This window comes from Empidonax traillii, unplaced genomic scaffold (genome assembly GCF_003031625.1).
Source record: "Empidonax traillii isolate 1590-97213 ecotype Southwest subspecies unplaced genomic scaffold, ASM303162v1 scaffold74:size2480735, whole genome shotgun sequence".
NCBI lineage: Eukaryota > Metazoa > Chordata > Aves > Passeriformes > Tyrannidae > Empidonax > Empidonax traillii.
In genome coordinates this window covers 2306742-2329670 of record NW_020955267.1, presented here as the reverse complement: position 1 = coordinate 2329670, position 22929 = coordinate 2306742, and the positions used below count along the sequence as shown (strand labels likewise).

At 45.0% G+C, this 22929-nt stretch overlaps 1 protein-coding gene and 1 long non-coding RNA gene across 4 annotated transcripts in view; one reads left to right on the top strand and one right to left on the bottom strand.

Annotated features, from left to right (window-relative positions):
- The window catches only part of IFT43 (intraflagellar transport 43), a 43511-nt gene extending 25521 nt beyond the window's left edge, over positions 1–17990 (bottom strand). Inside the window, exons 1-4 of one of the 3 annotated variants that reach the window (XM_027880821.1) lie at positions 17897–17990; positions 17444–17533; positions 11578–11607; positions 2177–2244 (exon numbers count right to left, since the gene is read on the bottom strand). In XM_027880821.1, the coding sequence (XP_027736622.1) occupies positions 2177–2244; positions 11578–11607; positions 17444–17533; positions 17897–17962 (254 nt within the window). In that variant the 5' untranslated portion in view covers positions 17963–17990. The remainder of the gene's footprint in view (positions 1–2176; positions 2245–11577; positions 11608–17443; positions 17534–17896) is intronic. The other 2 variants (XM_027880822.1, XM_027880823.1) reach the window with 2 other exon arrangements.
- A 21-nt stretch (positions 17991–18011) lies between these two features.
- Positions 18012–18590, top strand: LOC114056023. Its single transcript, XR_003570894.1, has 2 exons — positions 18012–18146; positions 18367–18590. It is a non-coding gene; the product is annotated as an uncharacterized LOC114056023 (long non-coding RNA).
- The last annotated feature ends 4339 nt before the right edge of the window (positions 18591–22929 follow it).

Genomic DNA, 22929 nt, shown 5'->3' with positions numbered 1-22929 from the left:
ATGAAAAAATCAGATTTTAACATTGTCAGTTCTGAAAATCTAATTACTTCTAACAGAAAAATTCCCAAGTATAGGCTCAGTTACACTGGCATAAAAGTGCTTAAACCTACATCAGATGTATCAACAGAAGCATGTTATTCTAACTACATCTACACTAATGAAATTGGAGCAAGTTAACTTGATGGGCTTCCAAGCTGAGTCAAATTGGTTGAAAAGCTGTGGGGAGATAGAGCCTGAGAAAACAGAAACAACAAAGCTACAGCAACATTGGTATGACATCAGCCGATGAGTCAGACTTTTCACATGAAGGCTTTACCCTGGGATATGTCACAAAGACAGCCCTACAGGCCACCATCTCAGACTTTTTTAAGGGAGAGAAGAGAGACCAGCTTCAGGAGAATACACAACTGAAGAGGGGAACTAGTTGTACAAAATCCTTGTACCTCATATGACTGAAGAAAATCAGAACAAACTTCCCCTTCATGAAATTTATCCAATAAAAACTCTTAATACAAATGAAAAGAACACAGATATGACATAGTATCATATGCATGACTGAGCAAGGGGCACATCTTGATCTCATGTCCCATTGTGCAGAGCCTAACATGCAGAAAGGTTTGCAACCCTACAGAATCTCCTGTTCTGTTTCTTCAGCTGAATTGCATCCAACATCATAGAAGCATTTACTGCAGACACCTACAATGTCTGTAAGCCATGCAGTTGAGATCTGGGGAAGCACCACTGATAGCTACTGCTGCAAATCTACTGGATAAGGCTAATGTCAAACAATGGAAAACACGGGAAAGTAGCACGTGGCACTGTGCTGTCACATTAGGAACCTGTACACTGTCCTTCGGGGCACATTGGACACAGCCCTGAAAAAGTATTATCTCCAGTCCAGTCCTTTGCCTAGTCAACAGTTACATAACTTATTTTTCCTAAACAATGAAATTCACCCTTGTTCTCTGCTGTCACATTTCCATAAAGCTTCTGCTTGGTCCTACAAAATCGAGCATCACTGGTGGCACTTTTTTAATACCCTGAGGCGGATGTAACTTTGCAATGGCAACGTCTAGCTGCAGCCAGCCTATGAAAAATAACCATTATCAGGGATAAACTGGAGAGGAACAGGAGTTCAGGCAGAGATCTTTATTCCTTTGCTTTATTTCGGTCTCCAGATTATTTATTTTTCAGAGACAAACAGAGTGACAGTTTTCCTAGAAAACTACTGTTTCCCAGAAAGGCTACCCCAGAATACAGACCACCTGTCTCACCTCCCAAGAAATAGTGACTGTATAAGAGGTTTCTGAATGTCCTCATCCATTCTCAGAGTTCCAAAGAAGAAAATAGATAGTTTTTCATAGATCAGACTGCCTCCAAAGTATATATTAAGGCATATACACTCTTATTAAAGGCCTTTAAGTACACAAGCAATCTCACACCACTCCATGGCTGAGCCCTTCAGCTCTGGGAATATGAAATACAACATTAGTATAATTTCATAGCTTGGAAAACAACAAATAGTTTGAAAGCAAGTCATCTCCTCCCAGTCTGAACTGTCCTTTAGTTTTCGTACCTATTCTATTACCATGTGCAGATATTTTCCTTTACCTTAGGTGTACTACATCAGGCTTCTCAACATATACTCTACAATTTATATACTTTTTTCCTCCCATCTCTTCTTGATGACCATTTCTATCCATCTCCATTATAACATAACCCCATACACACATAAACATTGACAAATTTCACCTTCACTGTCAAGGCTGATCACTAAATCTTGATGTGTTCATTGCACTCGTCAGTGGGGCGCTGTCATGTGTCACTCTCTTGGAAAGGATGGAACCAGTCAAAACCCCCCACCTCAGCTCCTGCATTTCATATGCTTATTATGTTCTTGACTACTTCCAGGTACTGTACCAGGTAAGGAATACACTGCCTATGGCAAACAGTGACATGTACACAGTTCTGAGTCTCACCAAGTCAATTAACCAATGGAACCAAGCAAGAGCAATAATTCAAACAGCTTGAAGGAGCTATATTGGTATTGGAGACGGAAGCCACGTAAAAGACCCACAAAAATTGTTCCAATATCTCTGACAGCAAAGTCCATCTAGTGATGTTCACTTAATCAACACCTAAGCCCCTCTTAATAAGGAAAGAGGTGAGGACTCACTTGATAGGTGCCATTACAGGATCATCTGCCCAGCCTCCTTGCCGGCGTGGCGGTTTAGGTGGTGGACCCTTTAATAAAGTGAAGAGACACGTTACAGACAGCTCCAGTCAAGGCAAAGTCAAGCCAACTGAGACACCAGGTCTACACATACTAATGTAACACTTTACCAAATAACAGATGGACAGATTGTGTTTAAAATGCTGTTTACTAATAAAATAAAAGGAGGACATATATTACGTGAAAGGTTTTTAAGCAACTCTGTAAGCAAAAGTTGCATCACCCTAATCAGGATCTTGACAAATTCCAGGTCTGTGTGCCTTTGACTTGTCCAGGACACACAGGACCGTAGCAGACTGATCCACAGAGGATGTGCTCTCCTGGCAAAACAGGGTTCACTAGGAACTTGTGCATTACTGTTGCCCACACAGCAGTGGAAGGTATTATGTTACATCTTTCCTAGGGTACAAGACAGCATGCTTTAGACATCTTGTTTTAGATGAGGAATTATTCCTGAAAAGTATGCTTTTGTCCACTGCCGAGAATAGGAGAATAGACGCCAAGTTCAAATACAGTGAGCCATACCAAACACTTCCAAAGTTAGTTAGGATGAATCCCACCCCTGCCACCACTGAAATCTAAAGGGGAAGTTCATTTGGAGCTTAAAGACACTCCCTGCTATTTTCTTGCATTGTCTTGTGTGGCACTCTGCCATATGGCAAGAGAAAACGGGAATTCAGCTTGGGGCTTAGCATGGGAATTTTCAAATGGGGCCATGAATTCCCACTATGTGGGAGCTGCCCGTTGCCTTTACAGTTTTGGATTCAGCTCCCTCAGCCTGAGGCACCTTGTGCAGCAGTGACTTGTGTTCTGCATGACAGGCAGTGGTGGAAGCAGAGAGGCAAGGTTAGCCCAGTTTATATGGCTCCCAATTGATGGTGCCCAATGATCAAAGACAGAGAGAGGGTGATACAGGGGATGGTGAAGGGACCATCATGAGAAAGGATGATTGGGTAAAAGATGTTGAAAACAGGGAAAAGATGGTAACAGCAAAGGAATGGTAAGGGGACAGGTGGCTCCCACAGCTTTTATTACGAAAGTGAATGAGTGGGATGACTCCTGAGGATTTTAGACTTCAGAGACAACCCCACATGTGCGGTAGGGTCAACCCTGAGTCCAAGCAAATCACCTCCCGCCACACATGAGGAAGGGGTTGAGCTAGCTCCTGATGGTAGGGGTCTCCCATGTTTATTTCTTGAAGTAGAAGCATTGTTTGTGAGTGTGGGAAATTAAGAGACCCTGCCAGGGGCAGCCACTGCTTGCTGCAGGGAGGGAGCATGACCCTGCATAGCTCCCTGATAGGAGCAAAAATAGTCATCCTCCAAAAATAAACAGGGAGCAGGAATGAGGCAGGAGCTGCAGTCCCAAAATACCAACTTTCTTCAGCAAAGGGAGCACAGGAGGGCAGAGGGACAGACAGGGAGCGTGAAATGCAGGAAACAGCCTCCTTATATGGGCTCATCCGTAGGGGACAGAGCTCAGTCGACTGGAATGACCATGTCACAGAATGTGAAGCCTTCAGGGGCCCAAGTGAATGGAGTTTTCTGATCTTTAAATGATTCCCCCAGATTCTTAAGATGCCAAACCAGAGAAGAGGCTACAGTGCCAAAAAAGGAGCATTTTGAATTCAGTTGATCTGGACACACCCAGAGCCCAGGAAAAAGGGGGAAAACACACCACATATGGGTGTGCATGCCCACATAAACATCCCTATTCCCATTACACACACTCCTACCTTAAAACCACACTCCCTCCCACGCAGACCCTTCCCGTGCAAACAACCCCTCTCCCCTCACACTATCCCTCCGATAGCCAGCAAGCCATGTTTCCAACATGCAGCCTCACAACTCCTCACAAAGGTGCACAGAGATACACAAATTGCACTAAAGAACCTGGACCATAAAGCTGAGGGAAAATGCAGCATTCCCAGGGCATTTGAATGCACTTACATTAATTTCCTCATCAAAACTAGCCTTAAGATCAAAGATATCTCAAGTGGGGTACACCAGATCAGAGGGTGATGAGAATGACTGCTCCAGCCTTTGCACAGGGCATGACTCCATGGCGTCTAGGGGTTTGATTCCAAGTCTTGCCAACGTTTTAACATGTTCCCATTGATCATACACACCAGGCAACCCTGAATGTCTGTCAGGCCCTGACAAACACCTCACACAGGTCTTTTATTCCTCTTGCAATAAATCAGGTAATTCTTTCTGAATTGCCTACAGGAGCACTAGCAACAGGAAAGGCAATGTTAACTGTCAGCTGAGGATAAATAGCTTTTCTTTGTTAGTTGCCTGGAAAGTGCTGTAATAAGGTCACATGCCACATGCACTTTTGTCAAGTAAATAAACTTACCTTCATATACTTTCACGTTTCCAAAACCTAAGTATAATTTACAATTGAGAATGCAATGTTGTGCATTGCCATAATATGGTGACAGGTAGGGACTTTGCAGCTGCAACCAAGAGCCTGAGGCAGAAAGTGGGACAAATGTCAACCCCTGGGAGATCAGAGCAGAAACAGAGGGACCTGTTCCTCTGTAATGGAGCAAATGTGCTCCTGAACACACCTGTTTGGTGAAAAAAACTGGGGAATTTAAATGATCAGAACTTGTTGGTACCTACTGTAATACCCTAGGCAAGATTTTTATGTATGTTCCCAAATGCAAAGCTGAGCTATACACCCAAACAGTTTGGTGTTCAAAACATTGAGATTCCACTGACTCCTTGACAACAGTGTTCTTTCTCAGCTCTTGCTGCTCAGTCTCTATCACGGCATTAATTAATCACTTTCTTGCTGTGGTTTGCCTTTATACTTCAGTTTTTATCAATTATTTATCTCCAGGAGATTTCCTGTACTTAGTTTCTGCAGATTGTCCCCTTTTTCAAGGAAAATTGCCATGGTCTGAGTTTTTTTGTTTTGTTTTGTTTTGGTTTTTTCCTCATAAACTCAGTTCACCATTTTTGTGATGGCACTTTTCCAGTGTTTCTTAGGCCACCCTCCTTACCAACACTTTCATGCTACCTCCATAATCAGTGTTTTATCTCTCCCTTTGAAAAATGACTGGCCTGAATTCCATCTCTCCTGCATTAAAGCAGAAACTCTACCTTCTTCTTTATCTTAGCCAGGACCTTTCTTATCAGACAGATGCAGAATTCTAATTTGGCTTCTTCATTAAGGCAGAAATTTCCAAGCTACTTGTCAGATCACGTCTGAAGTTTTGAAGGTGCCAGTTGGATGCTGCTTCCCTCACGGAAGCAGCTATCCTGTATGTCTCTGGATCCCGAAGGTCCAACAAAGTTTCTTTCAGGACCTGCCACAACAGAGACAGATTATGGACATGTTTGGTCCCTCAGATTCTCAGGTGGGTCTGGAAATATGGATTAATTTACCTTCATCAACATGAAACTCCTTTGAAACACTGAACATTCTGTGCAGGGATGCAGGGACTCAAATGACATTGACAGCGTGTAACAGAGGACACACAATTTTTCTATCATGTAATACATCTCTTAAAACCTATAGGATCTTTGTTTTCCCAATATACAAAGACTGAGAGATTATATATGGATGTAGGTGTCTTGTTTTTATCCAGTATTGACCATGGAGTGGAAAGAAGGAAGTATGGCCAGTCTCAAGGTTCCTCTTCTCCAGCAAGATGCCTGAGGCTCCTCTGACTGAAGAAAGGCAAACCTCAACAAACAGGTCTGATGAATTAGTTTTGACTGCTGCCAATTAAGAAACTGTAAGTCAAATAGCCCAGCTGCTTCCAAGCAGCCACCTAACACAATCTATACTGATCTCAGAGCATATATGATAACAAAAAGGGATCAATTCCCAGACCTATGCAAGCCTGGGTTTTTTGCAAAGAACAGCCCATCTCTGCTAGCTCTCTTTATCATGTCCACAGATGGTTCAAATAGTGTATCTGATTTTAATGAATACCCTCCAAGGACTTCTGCATGTCTTACATACCTGGTAGAAAATACTGGATTTCCATTTCATCCACAAACTGACCTTCTTCATGGTCACTGGCTTTCCTTTACTAGAGAAAGTGCTCTTGAGCCAAGAAAAGTGCTTGAGGGGAACTTCAAATATTCTCTGTTATCTATCAGAGCAGGTAAAGGAGCAGGTCATATTGTTAAAAAGCTACCAAGAACTTCTCCCCTAAAACAGTGGTCAGCTATCTAATCAGCTCACATGTGCACCTGCTAGGAAATCTGTCACCTCTCTGGCATTTGGCATCTTGACCTGTCTCAGGAGTTACTGCTCTCTCCTGCATGAAAACAGTGAATCAGTACACAACAATTTGATTTTCTGAGCAAGTGGTCACCAGGTAGAATCCTCTCACAACCCACAGTTACAGGGAAGTGCCCCTCCAGCCTTTCTAAGCATGAACATCACTCAAACAGTTTGATACTACCTTGTGCTACATACTGTCAGACATATCCCCATCCACCTCCACCCTTCCTACTGTTCTTCTGTTGCCTTCAAGTGGGTCCAGGAGCACTCAAAGCATGAAATATATGTAAGGAAAAGGAAAAGCTTTTATTAAATTTTTTTTAATGAGATTGTCCCTAATCCACATCAAGGTTGCCAAGCAGGGAGGATACTACTAGAAAGGCTGGGAAACATGGCTGACTAGAAAAGCTATTTCAGAAGATGTCATCAAAAAGCTACAAGATAAGCTCAGAAAGCTGAAAATAACTGCCCTGCTGGCCAGCCACTCGGGGTGCACAGGGCACAGGCAGTGCAAGGCCTTGGGGAGCTCCAGGCCATGCACTGCTGGGGCTCACACTGGGGAAGTTGGCCTAATTAGGGAACAAAAGTTCAGCTGCATTTTTGAGATTCCTCCTGGAGAATCTGGCCAATTTCCAGATGAGAGGTCCCCAGGAACAGGCTGGGAGTCCAGCATTTCTACAAGTAACCAGAAGACCTCTGGAAAAAAACCCCATGCAATCCCTGTATAATGGAAACAGGTAAAAAACCCAGTGCTCCCTTGGATGCCGGTTCCCTTTAGTGGAGGGTGTTTATAAGCACAATGCAAGAATCCAAACAGATGACAGAAACTCTGGGACCTGGAGGGACAAATGTAGCTCGGGACTAACAAGCAAATGGGAGAGCATTCACAATGTGCAACAGCTACAGGAAATTTTGCCTCAGAAAACAAATGTCAGTTGCTTCAAGAGCTATCTACTGCCAGTCCACCCTACTCCCAGTTGCATGCTTAAGGCAGCAAACTCCTGGCAACGTTCAGTACACAAAATGCAGCTAGCCCCTGGTAAAGGCTCCTCTACAAGCTGAAGATCACAGGGGAAAACAGGATGCTAGAGAAGAACAACGCAGTGAGACTGTAAGGTCTTTGGGAATGGGAAACTTCTGTTCCAGCCACACACCAACACTCTCTAGATCTTACAGCAATGCAAACTGTAGATACAGAAGTGGCTATAAGTGACTGCATTACAATTGTAACTTCTCAGGTCATGAACTCTCTGAACTAGAGTGGCAGGACAGTGCCTAAACCACTGTGATTATTTTTAAACAAATAAGGTCCCCCAAATAAGCGCCCATCTGAGTGCAGCCAGCGCTGGGCTCCTCGGTCACACGTTTTTAAGTTTCAGGGAACATGGGCAAGAGCACTTGGGGGGTAGCTGCTGTGCAGATCCAAACCAGACCAGACAGTGGAATGAGTTTGGAGCTGGGTGCCAACCACTGTGCAAGGTTAAGAACTGGGTCAGGAAAATACCGCTCTGATTAAAGGCCCTGATCATATCAAGCCCCAGGCCATGTCTACACCACAGGTGCAGACATACCTACAAGCAGGATTCATGTGAGTCAGCTCAAGTCTGGAAATGGTCTTGTTTTGGGTACTTCTGGTAACCAAGTTGGTACCTCCCCAGGTAGAGGGCAGGTTGCTTCTCACCAGGGGATCTCTGCATCACTCTGCACTATATGTTTGGATGCAAATACACTCACTCGATCAACCCCACGGAACTGGGTAACCTAGCACCATAAGAACACAAAGAGCTTTATATTTCAGGTACTTAATTTTTTTTGATAGTTATTCTTCCAAAAAACATTCACTGAAATCAATTGTTCCTGATATGTTGCCTTAAACTATAAAGCAACAGCCCATTTTTTCTATCTAAATGTTTTAAAAGCACTGGCAACTAGAACTACAGGACTTCATTGCCCCCACTGGAAATGTCGCATCTTCAAATCCTCTTTCCAACTGCTGCCTTAAAGCATGTCATCACTCAAAACTCTGAGTGAAATAGAGCCACAGAGGTCAGCATCCACCTATGTAAGAGTGAGAAATCAAGTGCTGTCCCTGTTTTAGTCCATGAAGGACCTTGAGACTATCTACGGCATGTCTGTCAAAGCAAAGACAGAGAATGAGGTCCCAGCTGAACTCATTGGGACTGGAACATATGTCTTCCCACCCAAATGTTGCTTTCAGTTAGAAAGTCCTTCCCTGTGGCACCAAAATCCTTTTGGTTCCATCTGCTAAGCAGAGCAGCTTCAGGAGAAAGGACTGAGAGCCTTCTCTGACCCTGAACAGTTCATAGCTTTGTCATTATATTCTCTATGGAGGTGGGAAATATTACTTGATACATCTTTCTCAGAGGAGGAAGAGGACAATAAAATCAGTGTTTTCCAGTTTAGGAAGGAAATGGCAGATGTTGAAACAGTGTGCTGTTTCAACATCTAAATGAACACTTCATTTCCTGGAAGTCCCTGAAGTCAAGGAAAAGCCCTACTCCACTTCTGAAGGCTACACAAAACACAGGATGGGGATCAGGATCACTCACTGGTAGTGCAGGAACGTGCTCCCAGAACTCTCAGAATGGGGCCAGAACTCGACAGAGGAACAGTTTCAGACACAGTGCAGTTTCCAGCTACTCTTCAACACCCTAACAGATCCACCATCCCATCCTGAGATTACCTACATATTGTGCAAGCACCCAGTAAAAGCTATGGATTTTGCTATGAAGATAAGGCATCTAAACCTGTGGATATGTGTTCAGGGAATCTGCATAAAGCTCTAGCCCTCCTTTCGCACAGGGACTAAAGGAAACTAGTGGAGAGACTTCTACAAGGCCCCAGAGCAAATCCATGGCAAAGCCAGGAAAAGAACCCAGCAAAATCTTGGCTCACAGCCATGTTCATACTCCTCATGCCTATTCTGCCTCTGCAAATTAACTGAAATATTAGGATACACCCTGTATTATACCATTGATCAGCCTTACAGCCTTTGGCTAAATGTCCCAGGCAGCCTTGGAAGGTGCAGCCAAATGAGTGATTCAATTGCAAAAATTCAGATCCCAGATGAGAGGTATGCCAGGGGATGCAAAACAAGTTTCAGAGCAGGCAGAAAGCTGGAGGGCAGGACTTCAGCAGGTATGTTCACATCAACAGCCCAGAAGCGGCTGTTTGTTGGTATCCACACAGCCACAAAGTTATCTTCAGCACAGCAAGAGGACAGGGACCAAATCCAGGAAGAGTTCAGATTGTAACACTCAGCATAGCCCAAAGGGAGTTCAGAGAAGGGTTATATGAGCCATCGGGGGGACGAAGGAGCCAACTTCGGACAAATGATTCAAGAAGCCAAGTATTTCAGCTTGGCCAGGCAATGACTAAGGGAGGGATATATTGCAACAAGATTTGGATCATACTTTATAATATAAAGTTCCACTAACAATTGGTTTGGAACAGACTTACAATACAATTAACAGAAGTTTGTGAGCATATAGTATTGTAAATTACAAGCAGCTTACTGATCGGTCAGATTTCTCAACATTCGGTTAACTATTTTATATCTTTTACAGGCTTTTACAAATGGAAAACTACTGTAGCATATGACTGTGATGCTTAAGAGCATAAGCCTGAATAAAGGACACAGGAATTATCCAAACAAGAGGGGTTTCAAAGCAGGGATCCCTTCATACTAAGGAAAATCTCCTTGCCAGGCACCATTGCATAACACCCCTGAAGCAACAACAATTGCTCATGTGGAAGAGTCACATCAGTTTAGTTATTTTAATGAAATTTAGCAGCCAGGAGCAAGAAGGCGCCTGTGGCATGTGACCAGTCAGCATTCAACAGCAGACTTTGGGAATCAATGACTTAGGGCACTGTATGGAGGTGGAATTAGTTCCAGTGAAATTACTGTAAGGACTGGTTCCAGCGAGGGGGGGAGGAGATTATATCAATTATCAGGAAAAATTTCTATTAGGCAACCAGTCCCCAAAACTATACCCATCAGTGGGAGGTCTCTTTGCCTGATAAATGGAAAAGTGCTCTGGGCATAGTCCTGAACCATCCATTACTGCCAAATAAACCCAGTGGATATTTCCTATAATATCATCTCTTACCCTACCATGAGAAAACTGAGCTAATTTGAATAGTCTTGACTCCTTGTGATGAGTATACCCTTCTGAGGCCAGAATTAATGAGATGGGTGATACAGGTTTCTTTTCTGGGCTTTAAATTTCACAAATGAATCTACTATGCTATCCATACTGAGGTGGTGCTTCAGCAGGAGGAATTAAAGAGCACGGAAGAAGGTGCTTTAATTGTCTAACATATACAGAGAGCAACTCAAGGCAGGAAAAATTAGGCAACACCCATTCCACAGTTATGAAGAGTGCAAGGCCCAAAGACTTTAACAGAAACAGGTAGAAGTTCTCAGGTGGTTCTGAACAGCATCATCCTGGCTTCTAATGCTAAATGAATGCTGAGTGTATTTTAGCTTTGCTGCAGGATGAGAAAGGGCATGTGTATTCCTTCTCCCCGTATAACAGGAGCCTGGTAAGAAGCATTATGACATCCTATGAACTACACACATGGGCATTCCAGAGCTGGCACAATACAAAGACTCATAGAAAGTACAAAGGCACACATCCTTGTTACTACTGGCTGGCCTTCTCCCCTAGGACACTAGCAAGACTTCATCATCCCTGAACACAAGTTTTCATGTTATGGGAGCGAGCTAACCGTACTGGACAGCAATCTAGGCTCAGTCAGATTTTGTATTCTATTAACTAATTGCTCTCCTGACTTTTAAATGAGAATAGAGCATCTTTCCAGTGGCCACATATACATCTGTGACCTCAAAAGAAGATGCAGCAGCTGATACAAGTAGCTGTTACAAAGAAAATTAAAAACCTGTCAGCAACAGGAAAAGAGGATGCAGGAAAGGCACTGCATCTGAGGCAAACTTTGTTTCATTCTCCAATACTAGAGTACCTTTTTAAGGTAGACTCCAGACACATATTAGGTTAGTCCTACTAGTCCCTTTCAGAGAAGCCAGCATCTACCTAGAAAGCCTCTAGTCTTACATGGTCAACCTTTTCCTCAGAGTCTTCATCCTAGAAGGATCAGGAGGGAAAAAGAGAGAAAGAAGTTAAAAGGAAGCACTATGGAAGCCTGCACAAAATAGCTTGAAGAACCACATTTCTGGCTGTCCTGCAGCACATGCTTTGCCACCTTATTCACTTGAACAAAGCACAAAATTGATCCCACCATTGTACAATTTTATATCCAGTCATTTATGCATAAACCAACTGATGATACTTAAAGCAGGAATGTTTGACTGCAATGGCAGGAAAGTCTGACAGTGGCAGACCTTGGAAAGAAACATGAGCAAGAAAAGAACAGACTTAGTTCATTCTCCCTATAGAATGACAAAACCCAAATTATTCAAGTGTGTAGGATGCCTGAAAGATTTGTATGGATAGTCACTGCAGGCATGCCAGAGACCGGAAATTATGCTGGACCGGCCATACCAGGGGTTATATAGTGTAGTAGGCTGCAGCCTTTTTTAGGAGCTACTGTTTCTCAAGACAACCTCAGATCCTCGCCTGGGAGCAGGAGCTGTAGCAGTTAGCCTATGACAGGCAGAGCTGACAACAGTGTTCACTTTAGCAGATGCTCTTTAGCTAACACTGTAGTATAGGGGAGTAGCTTGGTTGTGGGGTAGATGAATAACTCAAGGAAAGCAGCCTGTTAATCACTGTGAAAGCTGCAAACTGGTTGAGAACCTTTCAGATGAACAGACTGTCACCACCACCAGTGGCAAAAACCGCTGCTGTCAGACACAAAACGCAAGGAGGCGATTAAGAACCGGGTAAGCTCTATGCTATTCTAGAAATCACAGTGTTCAGAATCACCCAGGGAGAGAATCTAGGGTATCCTAGATTGACCTATGACCCTGCACCAGATGTATGCATAGGACAGCTGGAAAAACTCCACTAACCCACCTGACTCTTCTTCTGGACTGCATCATCTCTCCTGTGGAACACAGAAGCCATGTAATTCATAACTTGCATATATCTCTGATTAAAGTGGTTTAGTATCTGAGTTCACTTACTGTCTGTCTTGTCATCTGTTCTCATGGTCTTACTAGGACAAGAGCAGAGGGAGGCTACATGCAGGTTAGGACAGCTGGAGTACAAAAGTATCCATATCAATGAGCAGCACAAATGAGGTCAGATTTGCCCAACTGCTAAAAATCTGTTGGAAGTGTGTATCTGTCAGCCAGGGACTCACTTGATCCCACATCCAAAAGCAGAAAGGCTTCTGTGGGGCCCAACATGACCTAAGCTGCTCTGGATGTACAGAGCCCGAGTGGTCTAAGACTTACACTAGCACAGAAGAAAATCCAGCTGGTCAACACATGCTGGAAAAGCATTTAGATAACTACTTCTTTGAGCAATCCTCCACATGCATTTCACTCTCAGCAATTCATTTTTTTTATTGTTTATTCATTTGGGTTAGATAATGGAATCCTATTTAAAAGATGCCTGGATATCAGCCTAAAGAATCACTGCCAGGAACGTTTGTAAACTCAGTGGTGGAAGTCCAGATAGCTGCTTTGCAAAATTCACCTGTGGGAACATCCTTGCAACGTACAGTGGAGATGGCCCAAGCTTTCATCTGTCTACGTGACAGTACCCTGATTAAGGTATTTTTTACAGCACAGAAATGCTCACTTTTTAACTATCACCCAAGGACCACAGCTACATAGGCAAGCTCACAAATGCCAGGTAGGATATAACAAGAGAAAAACATACTTTCAGAATTGAAAGTACAGAGCCTTTTCCCAGCTGTGGTGAAACATGGAGAAGAGAACCAGCAGGGAACTTGATTTCTGGGAAAATCCTGATTTAAAGTGATCTTGTCCTGCAGGTGTGTAGATACTATTAACATAGTCTGGAAAATCCTCATTCTGGAGGCTGAAATATTGCATATTAAAGTAGTCTCTACTCAAAGGATCTACAAAGTGCCATCAGACACACACTGGAAAAATCATATGGAGGTTTTAAGAGTAGAAATCAGGGAACTCTTGAACAAGGTCCCAAGGGAATCCCGTCACCACAGGACGAAGAGAAAACAGACTGTGGAAACAAGAAAATATTACAATATTTCTGCATACAGATTTCTTAAAAAACAACAAATAGTCCACTCTTGATGAGATAACAGAAAAGTCTGCTGATACATTTTTAAAAAAGGCTTTTCCACTCAGCTTTCCAAATCAATCTCATTGAGAGTCCCAAACCTGGCCAAACATTGTCTTCTGGTGGATGCCATTAAGCATTCAGGCTTTTGGGTGCAGTGATGTTAGAGCCAGGAAATAGGTTTGACTTTCATTCTACAGAAGTGTCCAGAAGTCCTGTTAGGATGGGCTAGCAAAGATCCTCAACAGATTTCATTATATGATCTGTCCCTCCCATTATAAAAATAACTTGGTCAGCTTGAGTCTCTCCCATTTTGTCAGAAACTTGATAGCATCAAAATGAGTAAATGTAACACATCAAGCCAGGGGATGGGTAAGGCCTCTATCCCTCTGAAAACAAATGTTTGAAATGTGGAGTTCTGGCATGTAGCTAGCAGATTTATCTCTAGGAATTCCCACTTAAAGCATATTCCCCTGGGTGCGCAAGAAGTGCCTGCCAATTTGCCAAGGAGCTCTGAAGGCAAGGTACATGCACAGCCTTTGCTGCAGGAGGATGCATCAATTACAGCAAATAATCATGTTCCTTCTTGCCTTGCAAAATAATACATAGCAGCAGCCTTGTTAGTACTTGTACTTCTGAAAAGGCAGGAATGCTCTGCATGTCAGATGGCAAACTGTGAGCCTTGTGACCTTTTGTGAGCCCCTTGAGGAGACAGAGGTCTGTATTTGAAGATAATGCAGGTACTTCCACATAGGAATGGGAATTATCAAATAGAGACCCGGACAGAGGAATTACAGATTTGCTGCTATAGTTAAGAATATTATTGTGGGAGATATATACATATAACAGGCGCTGAAAAGATACTGAGATATCAGACTGTTTTCACAGAGCTTGAGGGAAGTATATTAGGCTACAAGGCACAAGACTGCAGTTATGCCCTAGGGAAGGGAGTTTTAACACATTTGTGAGCAAAGGCACATAGTTTGGAGTCTCTTTTGGAAGGGGGAGGCCAGGTCAAGGAGAGATCAGCAGTAACCTGATAAGATCTATGCTCCAAGTCAGATGATTTGCCTATTGACTTCAAAACAAAGATCCTTTTAATTACATTAATTGTTCTCCCTCAAAGTGAATTTCCTTGTAATAAGCCCAAATGTTGAAACATGGATAGACAGGCACTTTTTGCATCCTTCAAGCAAGCTGCTCTGCCTGGAAAAGACTTTCTGGATATTTCTCAGTGTCATGAAAAGACCAGAACAATAGCACAAATGGTACTTTCATACAAGAAACTTGAGCTGGGTGGAAACTGAGTGGATTGGCATGGAATTAAAATAGGAAGAATCAAAGTAAATTAAGCCAGTTTTAAAACTCTGAGGAACCTCTGAAGGTAGAATCACCATCCTGAATGTGAAACTGCATATGAAATTGTGAATATGGCAAAGGTTTAAGACAAATCCGTTTGTCTTCAAAATCAGTAATAAGAAAAAAACCTCTTATGCTGAAATTAATTACATGAGGCCTGCTCCACTAGTGCCAGTTCCAGAAAAAAAACCAGAAAGGACTGTATTTTATTTGCATTTCTTTCAGGAAGATTCCTTCAAAAGGTTTTAAGATGACCAGATGGCTGAGACATCCATTGTAACAGCTGACCCCATCACTTAACAGCAAGCCAAGGCCAAGCTTCCAGAAAAGTAAAAGGTGATTTCCAATCTAGGGTGAAGGAAAAAACAATATTAGTTCTATTAAACACTCACTTTGATATCAAATATGGTCATGTATGAAAAGCCTCCAATTCCTCAGCAAAGGAAAAGCTGTGGATTATTTATAGTGGATTTTGTCTCTCCTCCAGTAGCTCCGAGGTTTTCAATTAACAGAAACATTTAGCAACAAAGACCTGTCTGAAGAGAAACTATTGACACAAACGATTCTTCCTGGTGGTTCAGATCCAGTAATAACATATTTGAAAGTTGTAAGGCGTGGAAGGCCTCACCCTTCTGCTGCTGAAAAACTCACTGCTTTCAAACAGAGCACTGTAACTACTTCTTAGTCCTTTTCAGGGTGCCCAAGGATTGGAGTACCTGTGATCTCTTCCCAGCTAAATGGCTGTGATGCGACACACCAAGCAAAACTGCAGTAACTTCCAGTCAACCAGCTGTATCCTTACATAACACTCCAGTTTCTTTCGAACCAGGGAATCAGCCTATAAGCTAGGACAGTCAGTTCCAGTAAGAGAACCATCTGACAGTGAGCCACCCTAATCTGGAGGCCAACCAATGATTACACCCCCTTAAACGACCATCTGTTTTCTTTAAGAGTGTTTTTACCTATGAGGCCCATGGTTATTTCTATTTCTTAAATTACGCCTTCTCCATATTCCCTCACAGAATCCATCTTAAATGACTACAGCACACCTGAGGAGGGGAGAATGAGTAGGTGGGAGGTTCTCCATTATGTCTACTAAAAGAAAAGCACATACTTTCTCCAGAAAAAAAAAAGCCTGCTCTATGAGGCATTACTGTATGCTAAGCCATTACAGTGTATTTTCAACAGCATCCCAGGGTCTCCAAGGAATTATTCCCCCCCAGCAAACCGTTTCAGCACAGATGGCTGCGACACAACTCCTCAGTGTAATAGTAAAGTTTTGTCACAGCACAGAGGATCAGGGAGTAGCCAATCCCAAGACAGAAGGTCCCAGGGCTCTGAGCACAGCAGCTTGAAGCACACTTGGAGCCAAGGTGGCCGGCAGGATAAAATGGGTTTGAAATTTAAAGAAGCCAAGAACATGTTATGCTGGAGACTATGACTGGCGCTGCAAAAAGTTAAGGATCACCTCATTTAGACAATTATCAGTGTCATCACTAAGGTGGAACTCTCATGACACTCTAGCCCATCTGAAGATATCAGGGAGCAATATCTCTATGTCATTTCTTGAGAAGTGCTCTTTCCAGCTGGAGAGGCCTGTGGAGAAGCCATGCCAACATCTGAGAGCAAACTTCCAGTAGAATTTGAGCATTCTGCAGCACTAGGCAAGAAAGTGAATAGAAACAGTTCAGATCTCATATTTTTGCATACAAGAGGATGTTGCCTCACTCTCCTGAGAAAGAGGGGTTCCAGACCCCCTTCTACCATTTGAAGATGTACTGATAGAGCAGATTCTGAACAACAGTTTTCCTCCAAAGAGAAGTAGGAACTGAGTTTGCACATTATTACCCACAAGACAAGGCCTTAGATGCTGCAAAGCTGGCTCCTAGAATGACCTTTGTAGCCTGTGCACAGAGGAAACAGAGCATCACTACACAAACTTTCTAGTGATCACATCAGATACTGTACGTTGGCTCTAGCAAAAGCAAAGCACAAAAGCATCTGTTTACCTGTACTCTGTCTTGCTTCCATAGATTGTGGCAAAGTGGTCACAAAATAATGTGCCTGTTCATATTTTAATGCTGGAAATCAAAATATTGGGAAGATATGCATTCACAGGAGGGAAAAAACCCACGTCCTGTATGATACTACTCTCCATACTTCACACGAGAGACTGTAGCCCTAAATTTGGTCCTGTGTGAAAACTACACATCCTGCAAAGGGCAACACCAGGAAAGGGACAGGGCAGTCACATGTGTCTCAACTCTAAGGATAAAAAACTTTAAAGGACAGAGCACACCATGCTGGAAAGGATCTCAAAAGAAATTAGGACTCCTCCGATGGAGACACCAGCAGGATAAATTACAGGTTCTTCTGACAGTACACCCACCTCTCCAAGAGAAGCAGACGGGGAATTCTTCCTGATGAGATTTTCATCTGCCAAGAGGTCCTGGCGGGCTCGACGGCCCATCCTTAGTATCTGGAGCGCAGGGGGAGATACGAAGGAGCGGAGGGCACACGGTTATTGATAAAAGCTGTTTCAGAGCAGGGGGAGAAGGCGAGACACGGCTATGCCGTCGCGCCATGCCCCGCGGCGAGGCGCGGTGCCCTCACACGCGGTGCGAAGGCACCACAGCCCCAGGTGTTCACCCCGCCGCCGCCTCCCGGCCCAGCGCCGGTCGCTGCTCGGAGACACCGGCCGGCCCACGGCAGCCAGACCGGGCGGGCCGACTCCGGGAGCGGCCCACGCCGCCGCCCCGCCGAGTGCCCTCCCGGCCCCGCACCCGTCCCGGACCGCTTAAAGGCCCCGCTCGGAGAGGCCGGGCCCCCCGGGCCCCCTCACCCCGGCGACGCCCCCCCGCCGCGGCGCCTCCGCTCGCTCGGGCTCGGGCTCGGGCTCAGCCTCCATCCGCCGCCGCCGCCGGGGCTTCCGGCGCACAGCCCGCCCCGCCGCCCCGGCAACCGCGGCCCGGCAACCGCACCGGACTGCCCCGCCGGGAGCCCCGGGCAGCCACAGCAACATCCAGCGCCCTGGCAATCCCAGAACCTTGGCCTGGCCACCGGTGACAGCAGTGCTGCAATACGTCATGCAGGTACTCTGTTACCCGGGTTTAATCCCACGTGCAGTGGGGCAGATCAGGAACAGCCTGCCACTCTGCCTTCTACAGCTTTTTGCCGTAGACACTTTTTAAGTTCTCACTAAGGCAAATAATCCCAGCCTTGTCTGTCTCCTCACAGAGGCTTCTGCCAAGTCTCCTGATCGCTTCTGATGCTCTTCCCAGTTCTCTCTGGCTCTCTAACACTGCTTTCCAGATGGGCAGCCGGTCTCCAGAGCGCAAGTGGAGGCAGTCCCAAGGATCAAATATAAGCACAAAGATCATTACACACGTGCCTCGTAAGCGTGAGTTGCGCAGAGATTTCCACTGAGCTGCATAAAACGTCCCCAGTCTGTTTCTTGACTGGACAGATGTACGGATTAATTGTAAATAGATCTGGTTTTAGCTCCACATGTTAAATAAACATTCAGTTTTCCAGTGCTTTGTTCATTTGCTTATATTTTTTCTGGTATCTCACATTCCTCAGAATCTTCAACCATCCTCATTAACCTAAATAATTGTCATTCATTTATTCTGCTGCTACAATAAAGAACTGTGCCGCACCACAAACTACATTGTTAACACTTCACCATGATGAAAACTGACTGTGTAACCCTAAACTTTTAAGCCTTCCAAGAAAACCTATTACTAAAGGCACCAGATCTCACTCCATACCTGCTTAGCTTTAGTAGCAGCTCATGGTTTGGCTGAGGAACTTTCAGAAGTCTAAATAAATTGTATCAAATAATTCTCTTTTTTCCATTTCTTACTGACATGTTCAAGTAGTTGTGCTGTGATGATCTAAGGATTAAGTGAAATAAGATTTGTGGGCAGAGGTAATAATTTTTTATTAGACCAACTGATATAGCTGGAAAAAAACATACAAGAAGTGTTTCTGTGCCGGAAAGCTTGTGTGTTTTTTCCAGCTATATCAATTGGCCTAATAAAAGATATTATCTCTCTTTACAGACCTTGACATGTTTAAGGAATTCAGTAAGTGAGACATGATTTTCCTTTTTTGAAGCCAGGCTTGTTGGGCTTTATGAAATTATGATCTTCTAGATACTTTGTGCTTCTGTTTTAATTACAGATTCAAGTATTCATGAAGTATAGAGGGCAGTTTTCACCTAGCCCATGCTTCACCACCAGGGCCACGGGAATACGGACGGCCCTGCATTTCCCAGTTCCCATCCACTCCTACAAAGAGCTGCTGCAACAGTGCAGCTACACAGATGTCAGGAGATAGAGGGGACTGTAGCTCTGGGGTTACAGTAACCACTGCAAGATGTGCAAGTACAGGTAGACACTTACAGCTGACCTTGATCAGAAAAACAGCAATCCTTGGGTAGGAGTGCATCGCCAGCATTGTGGCCCCAAATAGGTAGCTGGCAGGCTGTTCCTACTGGAGGCAGGGTAGAGACAGTACCAGGTGTCATCCTGGACAGACAGATCATGAAGCAGCAGGACCAGCAGGTTCACCTATTTGGAACTGCCCCCCCTCTCCAAGCTCCACCTCACAATTCCTCTGGGTCTCCATCCCAGACACCACCCTACCTCCACTTCCCAGCTCCCCTCAAGACACTTGCTGCCCACCCCAGGGACAGAAGTCTCAGGCCAATAGAAGAAGGGCAGAGTCCATGTGCAGGAAAGAAAGCATTTAAGCACTTGGGGAATTGAGCCTTGCCTCAGAACTTTGACTTCTGACTTAAAAGATTCTCAGTGGGAGAGAAGAGCAGATGTATAGAAAGAATGAAACCCAAAATCTGTCCTGCCTTGAGTCTCTCCAGACCCAATTTATTGAAATGGGGTTTGTCATCCACCCTGACATAGTTCTGCCTGCTTGGGGAGGGCAACAGGGAAAAAGGAGTTTTTATTCATTGTTTCATGTTGTGGCTCAAATGGATCTTGCTTGCCTTAAGCATTGGGGTCACCTTTTCTGAATAGTTTAATTCTCCTCTGCCCTACTGGTGCAACCACAGGCAGCATTTGACCTTGGGTCTAGAGCAACTCCACTCAACTGAGAAGGAGCCACGTAACAGGACAAATGTCTGGTGCTGCTGTGATTGCCCAAAGCCATTTTTTGTGCTTGCTTCCTGTCCAGTTCAGGTCTGTGGTGCCAGGGTTTCTCCTTCCCAGTGTACAGTTCCAGGTGTATTCTCAGGTCTCAGTCTGCCTTACTTGTTTGGTTTTGCCCTCACTATAAATCACACTGCTGCCACCCCCTCTCATCTGAACAGCAAGTAAGAACTATGCAAGCATTCCTTTCACAGACAAGTTCTCACATCTAAGCATGGACTCTCTCCATCTGGTTTCAACCCAAACTTGATCACGCAGAATAGGACTAACAGAGTCCCCCACTAGCACTGTTTACTGTTGATTACCCCTTAACTGGACAGATGTATGAATAGAGCTTGTGTCTGGTCCTCTTACCCATGAGAAAGCCATGAGAATCTGGGAAAGCAATCACACTTGAGCACTCCCATATGCTTCTGGTCCTAGACCACCTTTAGAGAGAGGGCACACATGTGCAGTTAAAGCTGCAGCTATGGTGGAAAGCTGACATGGTAGCACAATGACCACCTTATTCAGAGTGGCCAAAGGTTTTGTTAAGTAGCTCCCTGGCAGCCGTAAGATTTATGGGATGCAGGGCAATTCCAGTAGCAACAAGTGACACAGTGCTGTGCCTTTCTTCCTCACCCAACCCTCACGTCAGGCGGCCAGCCAGATTCCCGATTTTGACATGAGCCAATTCATTAAAAACAGTAAGCTTCCACTGAGAAGCAAAGTGCTCAGCAAAAACTGCTGCCGTAGCCTGCTCCACACTAGCAGCACACTGGCAGCTCCAAGCGTCTCAGTTTGATTTCTCTGCAGTTTTTTCTCCATGCACCTTGAAATATTTACCTCATCTCTATGGGGTTTTGCAGGAGGGAAACAACTGCAAATATTCTGTTATTTCTGTGGGTTCCAGAACAAAAGCTCCTAACAATTGCAAAGCTTCAAACAAGAGGTTTCTCCTTATGGAAGGTAGAAGGGGCTTTGACAGGCAGCAAAGGCCCACGCATTTGCCTGTCTCGATCTCCGTGAGAACAGATGCTGTTTGGGTTACATCAACCCCAGCTCAGATTGTCAAACCCCAACCAGAGTTGCCAAGTGTGAAATATTTCCTATGACACTCACACATTCAGTAGCCCTGTCAGGCTCTCCCTCAGCCTAGCTGGATTCCAGCTTGTCCAAGATGTGCAACCTCTTAGTGACTGCTACTTGCAGCCACCAGTGTTGGTTCCAGTGAATGTCAGACTGCAGAGATTCCACACCTCTCTCATCCCACAGAGCAACACCTGGAGCAGAAAGTGAGTGGCCCAATACAGGAACCAGCACCACACCTACATCTGCTATTATTTCCAAGCAGTAAGTCCCCACTGTCAAGTTGTAACAGAAAAATCTGATTGGAGCCATTAACAACATAAGCTTACATTTTGCACTATTGCATTTCATCCAATTTCTACTGTGTCAGCCTTCAAATTTGCTTACGCCCAGTCCTCCCCTGTATTGACAGTGCCTCCCAGTTTTGGATAAGCAGCCAATTTCATTAGCACATCTATTTTGGCGTGCCAAGATCATTAATAAAAACTGGGCCCAGGACCAGCCTCTAGGGAACTCTCTTAATTTCTTATAATTTTTGTACTTATCTCCATCTTAACTAATAATTCACCATGCGGCACCGTAGTAAATGGATTGCTGAAGTCCAAAGCAATCAGTTCTACTGCATTTAGTGCGACCTCCAACCTAATGCAGGGCAGAGGAGGTCCCAGTGTGGAAAAGCATCCAAAATTCATTTCGGAAATGCCTAGGGAGCTCTAGAAACATCCATCCCAATCTATGTTAAAATATTCCATAGATTGTTAACTCAGAATTTGCACCTTACTCCAAGTTGTGATTTGCCTGACATCATCTTAGATCTTGTTACATCTTTGTCTGCTCCATCAAGGAGCTCAAATTCCTCTTCCCCAAGCAAAGCACAAGCAGTGAGCAGCCCACTCTTGTCTCCTCAGAGCTGCAGGGAATGGGCTCAGCAGGCATCCAGCACCCCCAGCTGCCCCATGGATTTCCTGTCAACCTCTTCCACACTCTGAGTGAGCCAATGGCCTCTGAGCTGGCAGTACTCTCCCTGCCCCAGGCCCCTGAACATGTAGGCGAGGGAAGGCTCCCTGCAGCTGTGCCTGGTGTTTCCAGCTGTGCTGTTGCTGGACACCACCGCTCCAGGCTCAGGGGCCACATGCCCCTGGGGCCCACCTCTCCCAGAGCATGAAGATCCAGGACTTGCTTCCGCAGAGAGTTCTGCCCAGCTCCCACGTCGCCCACAGCCTCGCAGCAGCTGTCCCTGCCCCACTTTCCCAACACATCACCAGACCACTGACAGTGCTTCGAGCAGCTCCCATGGTTGGGAAGGCACAAAGCTGCCACCTGGCCCCAGGAGCCTCGCTGGCTCAGGGGCTGCCTCTCTGCTGGCCCCAGGAGAAGTGCTGGGGAGTGGGGCCGAGAGTCCCTGCTCACCTGGGGCAGGGTCCAAGTGAGGGCATAAGGGCTCTCGCTTGCTCCAGGGGCTGGGAACACCTCCATGGTGTTCAGCGCAGCGGGCGCGGGCAGGGCATGGAGGAGGGAGGCCGGTGTGGTGGGTGGCCGTGGTGAGAACACGCCCCGGGAGAGGGGCCCGAACAGGCCCGGGTTATGGGTGGTGACCCCGGCTGGGGCCGGTGCTGTGTCTCCCGCTGTGTCTCCC